At 36.6% G+C, this 13,657-nt stretch overlaps 1 protein-coding gene across 2 annotated transcripts in view; it reads left to right on the forward strand.

Annotated features, from left to right (window-relative positions):
• The window catches only part of LOC121853686 (KAT8 regulatory NSL complex subunit 1-like), an 87,178-nt gene extending 74,017 nt beyond the window's left edge, over positions 1-13,161 (forward strand). For both annotated transcript variants that reach the window (XM_042348024.1, XM_042348026.1), the window contains exons 6-12: positions 412-495; positions 1,024-1,175; positions 6,530-6,706; positions 7,236-7,386; positions 7,847-8,337; positions 10,195-10,338; positions 10,546-13,161. In XM_042348024.1, coding sequence (XP_042203958.1) covers positions 412-495; positions 1,024-1,175; positions 6,530-6,706; positions 7,236-7,386; positions 7,847-8,337; positions 10,195-10,338; positions 10,546-10,692 — 1,346 coding nt within the window. In that variant the 3' untranslated portion in view covers positions 10,693-13,161. The remainder of the gene's footprint in view (positions 1-411; positions 496-1,023; positions 1,176-6,529; positions 6,707-7,235; positions 7,387-7,846; positions 8,338-10,194; positions 10,339-10,545) is intronic.
• The last annotated feature ends 496 nt before the right edge of the window (positions 13,162-13,657 follow it).

Here is a 13,657-nt window from a genome sequence, read left to right on the forward strand (position 1 = left end):
GTTGTCTAGTTCAGTAATACTCAACAGTGATGGTGTGTTTCTGTTAGTTAATTGTTCATCATCCTGAGTCACACTTCCTACACCCATTCAAGCTCTTATAATAAAGGCAAAACAGTTCGGACAGAATACACTACCATGGGTGGCCCGGGCTTACCGTTAAGGGGTCAAACTTTGGGTAAAAGGCCCTCAGTCACCAGAGTGTATGTCTATAGAGGGTTGTAACCTTTCAATGTTCTCAGGTAAAGGCTAGAGGGTGAAACATGTAGTACTGTATATTTTGTAGCAGTGGTCACACAATACTCAACTTGGAACATCACTAGTGAACAATATATTTCTGATGAATTGACCCATAATTCCAGTATCAGTAATTGTTGGTTTCAGATTCATTCATATTTTTGTTTTGTTTTCTAGAATTGAAAAAATCATTAATTACGGGAGAGTTAGTAAGAGACGGAGAATTCAAAAGAAAAAGGATGTCGGCTCGGGAGGCTATTTGTAAGTTGACCCGAAAGTATAATATTGAACGTATATGACTTTACCAGTTACTAGAGTGACTAACTGCAGTTCTATTGTTGACATTCATGACATATATTGTTATTAATGCTATTTATATTATTTGTATTTGTCAATTGTTAATTTGTTTATAATGAATGTGTTTGTAGTGGCTTGTATTTCTTGTCATAGGCTGTGATTATATTTTGATATAATTCTCAGTTGTCTATTTTTTTGTATATGTGGAAACTGGCTCCTGCACCCCATAAGACACTGCTCATCACTGTGGTTGATCTATCAGTCAGACCCGGCTTCCTCCCATCCTACCCCATATTAATTTCCTGGTCTCACCTCTGCACTAAAACATAAATAGACAAAACTTTCAAATGAGGGAAACTGCTTTAGTGATTCACTCGTGAATGTTTCCTCTATAGCTCCTGAGATAGAATGAAGAGGGACAATATATATTTCTTTGACACTTGTATATATTTCAGAACATGTTGTAATTGGTCAATGTTTTTTTCTCCGCAGTAACAATGAAAAGAGTGCGGGTTGACGACGACGACGATGCGAGTTCGGTGTATGGAAGTAGCCTCCACTCCTCTCCCTCGGCCAGTCCAGCGCCCATCGACCGCTCTGCCCATAAAAGACAATCCTCGACCTCCAACCAGAAAAATAAACAGGTGTTGATTGGTCTCTTGATGTTATTTTCCTTATTGGAAGTGATAAGATTTTCACTCACTATCTTCTTAAGTCATAATTGCACACTTGTCTCTCTGGATGGAAGCACAAAATAACCTTTCGGTCATGATTGTGTATGACTGAATCATTAGATCGCTTATTTATTAATACTCGTGAGACATATTAAGACCCAGACAGTAGCTGGATGAGAATATTCTGAATAGTAGTCCTAGTGTATGCTGTAGAATCCAACTCTTTCTTCAGGAAGGTCATTAGGTAGATCCCACGGTAAATGTTTTTCAGTTTATGTTGTATTGATGTGTACTTTAGGAGTTAGATGTGGCTATGTTGATTTATTTTATTTATTTTTATTGTTAATGTATGTGTTAGTTGATTGATACTGGAGGGGAAGCAGAGTATAGGTACCGGGTTTGTTTCTCTCTCATGCTGTTTGTGCGTGTGTGGGGGGAAAGTATGAACACTGTCGGGCGTGAAAAACATGACTGTATTTGGGGTTTACTCTAGAAGGACAACACCATACCAGAACACATTTTGTAAGGGATTTGGAAAGGATGAATGATGGCCATCTTGTACCATAGGAGAAGAGGACTTGAGGACTGGCATAAGTGAATGAAATATAATGTAAATAGATTAATTCTCATACATCTGAGGCATATATTTTGCTAGAAGTTTTCTTTCATGGTAAATGGGAGATCTTGCCAAATTACATAAAATTGATGAATAAAGGAAGACAAAGTGTGTGAGAGTCATGATAAAGAGAATGAAATTATGCATAATACGCTGTATTTATCTAGATGATAGTTGGATTCTGCCTCTGTCTTGGGCAGCTTGAACAAAACTTTTGAAGGGCAGATTTCACAGTAAATTAAAAGAAGTCCAGTTTTACTCTTAGCTGGGAGTTTTAGTTATTAGGGCTCATGCTAGTCACAGTGGGATTTTCTTTATGATTTCTGCATGTGGAAAACATTAATCTTTCAGCGAGAGAAATTACCTCGTAGTTTAGAACCTGACGAGAGAGGTTGCAAGTGGGAGTGCAGCTTGGAGAACTGCCATCATGTATTCATGGCTGACCCACACATTTGTGGAAAATTATTATAAATTGCTGATTATCATAACTTTTTCATGTTTTAAATTATGGTATGTCAAATTGACTTGAATCAGTGTGAAAAAGGGTAAAATTTTATGGTCTGGTAGGTATTTAGGTGTTAGTGGTATTGTACACTTATTCTCAGGTAAAGAGAGGGTTGGAGGGGGTAGGAGTAAGATGTTCTCTATGTGGGTTAGTTAGTCATTAAGTGTGTCAGGTATGGCCTTCAGTGACCTAAGTCTAAACATAACTAAAAATAACTCGTACATGAAAATTTAAAGTTGAAAATAATTATTCTTTGAAAAAGTTGAAGTTTAGAGAGCAGCACCACAGTGTACATTGAATAACATAGAAGGGAGAAAATTAAAGTGTATTGTAAATGTCTAGAATTCCTAAAATATTCTCAACTTTCAATTACACCATTTTCCACCATCACCCATTTTTCGAATGACATTTTCAAAATTTTCTAAGCATTTGCCTTAAATTATTTTCGGTAATATCCTCTACCTCATACATATCTTGATCTCAAAGCAACTGTATCCTAAACAAGGCCAAACACTCAAACCTCTGAGTTAAACAATTTTTCCACACTCCAGTTCCTCTTTCTCAGTAGAATGGTCTGTCATTGTCTACTTTTTCATTATTAATGGATAAGTTAAAACCCCCTGCACTATATATGCTGTATGTACATACATACAGACAGTAACATAACTGTAATGACTAGAAATGACACAAACCCTTTTATACATGAGTTAGTCTTCATAACAGCTATATGAAGAGATTGTCTGAACATCTTTCCTGTACTCAGCTGAACTAGCAGCTGCTGAAAACTAGGAAATGTGGTACAGTAGCTTCAAGGGTGACTCATTATGAGCCACCCTTTATCTTTAGTAGCACTATTATACACTTTACATCATTAGAACAAAGCAACACTTAACATCACTAAGAGTCATCTCAGAACTTACCAAAATTTTGTTAAAAATTATTTTCCATTTCTTTCTTTATTCAACCCTCACTATGTTGGTAATTGTTAAGATGAAATATTCAAAGCATCATCAAATACAGTACCTTTAATTCCTCTGTATGTCATTAACATACTCACTAATATACAGTGGCCCTCCTGAACAACTTCAAAGGTTGGTACCAAAATGGGGCAGATATACAGTAGATGAGTCAAGTCAGCTCTAATGGAAACTGGGAGGCTGACTGGCCTAATAAAGTTTTGTCAGACCATCCCAAAAATTACTTTTAAATAACATAAGCAGATGTAACATACCCTTGCCTGTTTGCAGTCTTTATTTTCATAATTCTCATTACATAATGTTGAATCAACATAAGTAATATTGGCAACTTATCTCGCTTGAGCTTGCTGAAGCATCAGCTACTATTCACTGAATGGAAGGAGATGTCAAGTTGAACGCTTTGCAGTAAAATGCAGGGATGCTGGTCCAGGGAAACCTTATCACTACACACAAGACAGCAGCTCTAGTTTGAAAATGTAAACAGACAATGATCTCTAAAGTACAATTGTTTGCAATATACTCTGGCAGTATGGGGGAAAGTGTCATGAGTGTTTACTGATATAAATCCTCCCTGAGCTCTTGACTCAGAGTTACAAAGGTTAAAAAGCCGCTCAGTAGTTGGAAGTCGAGTCTAAAAGAAATTATGGCACAATATCTCAATGTCTTTGGATGGTTTGAATCATCAAGATAAGAATTGTGATTGTTCAGGGACCACCGCACCATCTATCTCTTTCGTCACACCTCATAAGTATTGTTTTCTACATGTAAGTTGTTGTTATTTATGAAAGCCTTGTAATTTTTGGTCTTCAGAATAGTAGTTAATCTTTATATACATTCATTCTATCTTTCCCTTACTTTCTACACTTGTCTTACACCATCCTCATGTGCCACAGGAAAAGGGGAAGAGAATTAAAGGTAATATATACAGAGAAGTAAAATATGGGAAATGTTATATGCTGAAAAGAATAGTGGATTTTTTGTTCTGCTCAACACAGTAAACCAAATCATTACCAAGTTACCCTAGTATAATCTTCTGTACTATATTCAAAAGAGCATTAGTCATATATGGTACACAGTGACGACCATGCTCCTCACTTAACTTATACACATCCCAATAAGTTATCCACGTTTCAGACGCTAGACACATGAATCAGTATCTTGGTTGCCCATCAGTCTCTCTCGGTTTACCTCATCTGAGGCAAAGAACCTTCCCTCATCACTAATCTTTACAGCACTTCCCATAATTTAATATGTTCTAGACAGAGCAAATGTGACTATTTTTGTATGTCACTTTTTTGTTTGAGAAATATCTTTTACATATAACTTGAATATATGTATTTATAAGGAAAGTCTTTTATCTTGCCCAGTACCCCTTAGCTGAGCATCAGTAATATGTAGCAGCTGCACTTAAAAGTTTGTATCTGCAGTATTGAGAATAATGAAGTTGGGAGAATTTTGGAATGATTCGATATAGGACAAAATTATGACAACACTTAGAAAGTAAAAACTCTGAAAAGGAAAGCTGAATGAGAATGGTAATTTTATATAAATATGTATAATAATATTTCCTTGGGCAAATAAGCACCACATGTTTTCCCTTCTCATTAATCATTTATTTTTGTTAATGTAACAGATTTTTTCTACTGTGGAACTCCCATTCCACAAGAAGACCCTAAATCCTTGTTTACCTCTCATCACTTTATGCAACTTACTCATAGCTTAATATTCGCACCTTATTAAATACCTCCCATCATGCTCTCTGCTCATTCACACACTGCCTCTTGGATATCTGTTTCCCCTACTTTTAGTATGTCCACCACTTTGGTCTTCCTCACAACATCCATCCCTGAATTATCCTGCCACTCTTTCTTTTCAGTTTGTCCCGACCACTTTAGCAAAACCTGATTAGTTATGTCCATCCCTTATTACTTCTACATCTCCTATTTCTCTTATTCTCTGGAATTTGGTCTACCCAGCATACAGTATTACTCTTTAACCACAAAATTTTTCAATCGATATGTCTCTTCCTCCTCCTTTATCCACAGTAATGATATACTTACATGCTCGTCCTTGTCAATATGGCACAGATTGGCTGGAATAAAGAGAAAACACACACACACACACTCCATTCTCAATTCATTTGTTCATTTAAACTACTGAAAGAGATGTGTTCTCAGGTTTTTATCTATAGTCTTACGTTAATTCATTTTTTTAATAGAAAATCCTTTTCAAATGAATATAACATCACATGACTTAAGGTGATGTTAGTTATACTCCATCTAAGTCAATCACACGGTCATTCCCCTTCCATAAAAAAGTCCCAAGATATCCATTCAGTTTATCCTGTTCCTTTGTACAGCCCAGCACCACTCCTCATCAGGGCACCCATCCCCTAAACCACTGAAGACAAAATTTTCAAGTTACACAGGCACACCAAAGTGGATGGCGTTAAGAGTGTGTGTTGTGGCAGATTACCGGGTGACGTGTGAATCTAGACAAATAAAACCAGCTGTTGTGCATGTTGAGTCATGAACGTACACATACAGTATACAAATATGAATAGGTTTATTACTGGGTTTTTTTTTTTCATGATTAATATAGGATGACTGGGTGAGAAAGAATAAACACACACAAGCATGGTTTATTATTATCTGTAAAAGATTTGTTCTGGTATGGTATTTCTTCTCCTGAACAAAACCCCAAATCTGTTTTACACTTTGTTACTACATAATAGCCAGTACCACAGCCTTCTGCTAGAGAAAAGGAGACAACCAGTGATATTGGTGAATATATAGGAGAGATGTACAGTAATTTAGATGCTGGAGAACTATGTAAGGGGAGTAAAGTTAAGGAGAGCTGCTGCCATTGGTTCCTGGGTGGTATTGTTGAGAAGCTGATCATGTTATTCCTTAGGTGTGGGCAGTGTAAGAAGTACATGTTATTCAAGGATGCAAGTGTCCAATGCATTCAGTCTCGTATGAAGAAATGGACTTATGAGCAAGTTTTAGGTGGTTGGGAACATTTAGATACCCAGAATTGAGAAAATAATTTTAGCATGGTCTCACCTATTGACTATTTAATAATGAAGCCATCTTTTACTGAAATCTGATGTCTGAAGTGAACAGTAGGTAATTTTGAAACTGCAGGATTTTTTTTACATTGTCATTTATTTGTTTTGCAGAGTCATGAGGATATTTATATTAATGGTGCTTTATTTGTTTTACAGAGTATGAGTTCAAATTCCTACGACATTGACAACATAGTGATTCCATACAGCATGGCAGCCTCAACCCGTGTAGAGAAGCTGGAGTACAAGGAGATTCCTACTCCCAAGTGGAGAATAGTTCCCCTAATTCCCAACAATGTGCACAGTGCAACATGTGGTACTAGTCAGGAAGATGAGGTCAGTTATATTTTTATAGTTCACTTTTATACAGTACTGGGAAACCTCCATTAAACAAACTATATAGAGATGAAATTATGTTATAGAGGCTGTTAGATGTGAAAACTCCATCTAATGGATTATATGGAGAGAGAAGTCCTTTATGTGGAGGTTTTACTGTACCTTTTTCTTTCTTGTATCCACACTATCAACTTACATCTTCTAGTATTAGTCTTTCGGGTATAATCACAGTAACTAAGTTGTCTGTGGGACTGATTCATACGGATACATCAACATCCATTATGGGTATGTAGTGTATCCATTATCCATGTCTGGTAGAGATGTTATTGTCTTTTCTGATATGCCTTGTCAATTTGTCTGGTTTATGATGAAAAGGGAAAGAAATAATTTAAAACTCATGATTCAGAGGAAATTTTATATCTTCATTTAATTTTGTTGTTGCATATTTTATTAAGTCTTTATTTTAGGAAAGTACAGTACTGTAGTATGGATTATATTTTTTAACAAAGCCTATTCTCTTTTTCCACAGGATGAAGACATCAGTGAAGAAACAACAACTGCGCGTCATAATCGTAGTGAAGAGCTGGAACGTAAAAAGTTCCTCCAGTACCTCCACGTGCATGTAACATCTAGGTCTTCCCGCTCTCGACGAACAGATTCCTCAGGAACCAACACACCAGGTGAGGGCCTAATTTACTACCCACTTCCAAGGAATTTAATGGCAGAATTTAGAATTTAACATGGCCTTGGTTTTAATGGTCATCTTGTTTATTGCTTGATGGATAATTAATTAGAATTTCAGCAAGTGTTAGAAAATCTGTAACACATTGATCAGGTCTCCATGGCAATGAATTTTTTAGAGGGATTTTTGGCATAGTAAACAATAGATTTTACACATATACACTTGCATTGTATTATCTGAAATCATTTTTGAGGTTGTCATACTTTCATACATATCTTGATAAAACTTTAATCAAGAAAGTGAATAAAGAGAAGATAGGATGGCCTTAACTCCCTCAAACATCACAGGAAATAATCACACTGGGAATTCTGATGTGAACCGGTACTATATTGAACCTTAGTTATATCAAAGACCTAACAATTATATGAGTGTTAATTGGTGATGTTCTTGCATTTCAGACCACCCATTATCTCCCAGGCCTCCTGATCCAGCAAGTGACACAATCTCACCTTTGGCCACACCACCCACCACACCTTTAGCTCCTTCAGAAGACTCCAATCAGTCCTCATCTCTCCCAACCATTGCTACTATACCCAATTCTTCCAGCAGTTATCCTGTCTCAAGTATACCTAGTTCCAGCTTTACCACTCTGTCCTCTCAAACTGGGATGATAAATAGTTCATCACAACTATCTATATTACCTACTACATCCCAGACATTGCCTAACCAGCTCCTTATCCATAACCCCCAACTTGGAAGTCCTGTATGTACCCAAATACCAACGTCAACCTCTATATCCTCTTCCGCCTCTCTTTCTACATCAGCTTCTGTCTCAACTCTTTCATCTCTTCTACCTGGAAGTCGACGGAACCGCACCTTCAGTAGCAGCAGCAGCAGTAGAACCCGTGGTTTCCTCAATATAGAGGAAGGCTTTGCAGAAAGGTTGGAGGTAAGTTAGATGTATATTATATCTTGAAAGAAAATACCATTTGTAATGTTGACCTTCTCTTTGTCACCATGGTTATGATTGACAGAATTAGGTACAGTATTCTTTTCTTAAATTGTGGAAACAGAAGGCAGCTAATAGCCTTCTCTGGGTGATTTATAGACCAACATAAAAGGGATCTTCTAGATATAATGTCAGTATTATATTTTCTTTGTGTTTAATGTACAGTCACTTACCAATCCAGGAACATGAACAGGTAGCTCCAACTGTCTGTATTGTTACCAAATAGAAGACAGAGGGAGAATATAAGACAAGTGTATGAATGTGCAAATAGTTTTATCACAGTGATGAGAAATGAGCGATTGATTCTATGATGAGTGAAAGGAACTTGGATGTCTTGTTTTGTGCAAAATATAACTGAAGGGCAAAGGAAAATGAGATGAGTGGATGGGATGGCTACATTAGAAAAGAATGAAATGGAAGCAGCAGCAGCAGTGTCAAGTAGTGTTAGGATATAGCTGTTCTGCTGAAGGATGATACCAATTCATGAAGTGACAGACAATTGAGGTAGGTATTTCAGATCTTATTTTGGAAAGGAATACCTTGGCAGAACACATCCAAAGGAAGGAAGTGCCTCTGTCTCTTTTTTTACTTCATATTTCATGTTACTACTCATATTCTCCATCTGATGAGTAGAACATATTGTGACAGTGAGTGGAGCTTGGCATCTGTATGTGTTATAGTATCTTTATTAATGTGTTTAACTCAACTGCAGACACACATTGGATATACATATTTTGTAGTTTTAAGACTGCCTCTGTTTAATTATATTCTAAATTCGTTGTTTTGACAGATACCTATAATCTTAATGACTGGCTATAAATATGAGATGAAGGGACTACAGTACTGTACAGGTATCTGTCAAAACAATGAATTTACAATACATACAGGTATATATATGGGGTCCTGGAGTATGAACACCGCCGATACGAACGAGGTCCCATATGGTCGATTATTTTAAGAATCTGACATAGCTACAACTGGTTTGTAGTATCAACATACATGAACTAGTTTGCATTGCGTATCGGCAAGGCAGAGTGGTGGGTGGGGAGTAATGCATCAACCAACCTCATGCCTTGAGGGAGCGTCAGTACACCTTACCTTCACCCGAGTAATGTGTGTGATCAAGTGCAAATTGTTGTTTTTTGCTTATTAACTCAATTTTTCTGCCCTCATCATGGCTCCCTAATGCAAGTGATAGTAGGGCATCCAAGAAAAGGAAAACAATTACAATGGAAGTGAAAGTTGATGCAATTAAGCGTTTTGAAAAAGGTGAAACACCCTCACTCATTGGTAAAGTGTTGGGCTTCAGTCGGTCAACGATCGGAACAATTTTGAAAAAAATAACAGAAAATTCTTGAACATGTAAAGGATCTACACCAATGCACTCAACTGTGATAAAAAACAAAGAAGTTGATTGTTAATTGAAATGGAAAGATTGTTAGTGATATGGGTGGAAGATCAGCCAGCCCAAGGTTTCAATGTGTTAAACTTTAGTTTTTATGATCCTTTACTGTATTTCATCATTCAATTTCTTCTTTTCTCTTAAATTATGTGATTCGAGATGTATAAAAGGACATACGCTATGATATAGTGCATACATTTCCGACTTAACGTCCTCAGGAACGGAACTCATTCGTAACCCAGGGACCCCCTGTATATATATAAGGTAGGTTTTGGTTGTTCATCCCTGTTTTAAATGTCAGAAAAAGTACATGTTGAACAGATATGTGCACTGTGCACTTTTGAGAGTACTGCAGTAGGTGGATGTTCTTGTCTAAGGTTGATGTTTACCTTCAGGGTGTGGTGCCGTATGAACAACGTGTCTTCCCCCTAAATGAAACCGAGTATATAATGATGACGAGGAATATGGATGACTGTGATATTGGCCCCCCAAGCCCACCCTTAGATTCCTCCGCACATGAAACAAACAACATTCAAGAGGTACTGTATAATTTACCTTTATACCGTGTCAACTGACGTTGGACACAGTTTTTAGTTTGTTGATACATAAATATTAGGGTAAAGAGGCTTGATTATAATATGGGATTTCAGGACCAATCTATCATTTCTCCCTTATCTTGATTTATATATTTCTAATTCCTTTCCTCCATATTAGTGAATTGCAGTAAAAGCCTCTTTATGTTGCAGAGTGGCCGGAGTTCCCCTATGAGTGAAGTAACAGATTCAGCACCAGAGGACGATGGAAGATATGATGATACAGCAGCTCCCAAGTGGACCATCTCTGGACTCAAGGATGCTACAGGCCAGTGTGTGTTACAGATACACCGTAACTGACGGTGGCAGACCTCGGATAAGTCTGACTCAAGGAATTGAATTTTTCTAAGATGTACAAAATTCCAAAATAATGAGCAAAATTTTAGATGTGGACTTGGGCTTCACTGTACATCCAAGAAAGTGATGCTGTATTGGATCCTTATTATTAAACCAGATGTAAAGTGAAGAAGTGTTTTAACTTCAGGCCTTTGCCAAAAACCTTAACAGTGATACTGGGCTCTTAATATTCAATATGGCTGTAGAAAAAAATTACGGTAAGCTTGTAACAGCTTTTACTTCGGTATAGTTTCATTAAGTGATACTGGTTTAATTGTCGCCTTTATTAGGCTGTTGAATATGCAGTTGGGCACGCAATGTGAAACATCATCAAAAGTTTGATTAATCATGTAACGGGTGTTAAAGGGTTCTCAAGGAGTCGAGAAGACAAATTCCTCTCACTGTTGAGGGGCAGTTATCATTCTGTTTTCAATGAAAGCCTTTGTTATTTAGTTTCTTAGTAACAAGGATTTATACCAAAAAAAAATTTTTAATTAACTTGGTAACAATGACTAAGTCATGTTTATATTACGTATGTGGTACAGATTATTTGAATTTATTTAATTATGGTGGCATATCAACCCTCTCGAGTGACTGGGCAGGGAGACCGAAGAAGAACAGAAGAAGGAAAGGAATGATGCTTTGGTAAAGTTGCAGATTTTTAGATAAATCAGATTACAGGAATGAAAACTTAGGTTGTTGTTACATGTAGGTGATCATTTTATTGATGAGTGTTACATTACTAAGTAGAAGAGAATAGCATACTGCATTAAGTTAGTGGGGTATATGAGCTAGTGTAGGTTATCCAGGAGTAACATGTATGAATGATGAATTGATGGTATGAATGGAATGTCTAAAAAGACAGCAGATAGGGATTGGGTAGTTTAAGATTGTGTAAGTGTTTGAAAAAGAATATTTTAAAGTTACAAAGATTGTGTAAGAAAATATGAGGAGGGCAATTTCAGGATATGAGTTGCAGTGAAGGCCTTAAAATTAGTTTTGGCTAAAGAATAAGTGCTAAGTTTATCCTCACTCGGTGGTAACTGAGTCACTTGGTCTTACTAAGGTTGAGTGTACAGGCAACAGTGGTGGGATGGATTAAGAAAGTGAGTGTTGTGGGATTGAGAAGTGGAAACGAGATAAGTATACAGACACTATATTTGATCTTCTGTTAATAATGCCAAAATGTTCATAGTGGCTTAAAATAATTTTTTTCTGTATTTCATGTATAACTCTCAACCATATACAGTATACAGATAACTCAACTTAAATATATTAATTAATCATACAAGTTTATTGTCAAAGGATTACCTATTATTTGCCACAGGGCTGGTTGGTGTTCATTTAACAGTAAGATCTTTATGGGAATGATAAGTGCAGGATAGGAGTAGACATATAAACCTGTTACTTGTACAGTAATTGTATGGGTTAGCTTGAATTTGTTTGTTAGCTACCAATGTTAACAGTACATTCTACTGTTTGTAAACCAAAGGAAATCTTTATCAATGCACCTTGGGTCAATTCATATCATAGGCCTGAGATGTCTTGGACCCTATGCTTGATTCATTGCTAAAACTTGGTACTAAAGTTGAGATACAAGAATCTGGACTTCTAAGCATTTGCTTAGCTGCCTATTCTTAAGTATATCTTGGTATTTAGTATTTACGGAAAAGGAATGAGTGTGTATCCTTGATCTGTATCCATTGCTCATTAGGTACTGCAACAGTTAATAGAGCTCCAGAAAGAGGACCAATTGTTTATATGAGAAGAATTGTGGCCTCCAGTAAAACTTCTTTGGTCCTCTCTAACATGCTGTGCTTCACACCTCCAATGGTTACACAGCTAAATATACGCTTATGTAATTGTGTCATGGACTCTCCCAATAGCCCATTGTACTTTTTCATTTTCACTTTTTCACAAAGGAAATGACAAGTGTTCAACTTTCTTCATTAGTGTTTCCCTTCTCTCTATTTTCCTTGATGTAGGTGATCTCTGTACCAATTGTTCTGTTTTAGTCTAGAGGACTAATGAAAGGTATTATTCATATTGTTTGCTCTGTTCAAAAAAAAAAAAGTTGCTCCTGTGGGGCCTTGTAATAAAGTTATTGTAAAATAATATCAATAGCAATTGACATATTTGTACCTTGTCACCGTTACCCATCTGAGCAGGACTTAACTGTACAGTATTTGCTTTCTAAATTAGAACACTTTCTCATTTTATGAATGCAGATATTCAGTTTTCAGTTATTTATAATTCAAGTCCTTAAGATAGGATGGGTACAATGGCATCTTTGTAAATAATGTATAGGATCCAATTGAACACAGGTATTTATATCATTCAATGTCCCATTGAATTTAATACTTGTTGCCTGATTGAAAAAGCACTGTCCTAAGTCATTTAAATGAAAAGAAAAGAAAAAAAAATACAAACTGATTATTGAGTTTTCTTATTTCCATATACTGTACGTAAGGATTACCTGTGGAGTGCAACCAGCATGTGTTTTTATAACTTGGCAGTGACTCGTGTACAGTCAACAAGACTACAACCCAAGAAATAGGATATTTTTTCATGACTAACCATAATTACCAAGATGAGAGTACTGGTATGTGAAGGTGTCACTTGAGAAGTGGTTGAAAGCATGAAGTCCTCACCCATTTCATGGTTTACCAAGATGAGAGTACTGGTATGTGAAGGTGTCACTTGAGAAGTGGTTGAAAGCATGAAGTCCTCACCCATTTCACTGATGCCTATGTGTACCACTACTCGTGCTCCCATTGGTTACAAGTAGGGAAACACCACCAGGCCTGCTCAGTTCGTCACCTGGTCATGCAGAGTGATCTCTTGGTTTAATGTGTCTAATTACATTACTTATGTATATCCAGAATAACACACAAAAGCCAAAAAGTTAGCGTGAAAAACCATAGGCGGT

This window comes from Homarus americanus, unplaced genomic scaffold (assembly GCF_018991925.1).
Source record: "Homarus americanus isolate GMGI-L3 unplaced genomic scaffold, GMGI_Hamer_2.0 scaffold4896, whole genome shotgun sequence".
NCBI classification, from domain to species: domain Eukaryota; kingdom Metazoa; phylum Arthropoda; class Malacostraca; order Decapoda; family Nephropidae; genus Homarus; species Homarus americanus.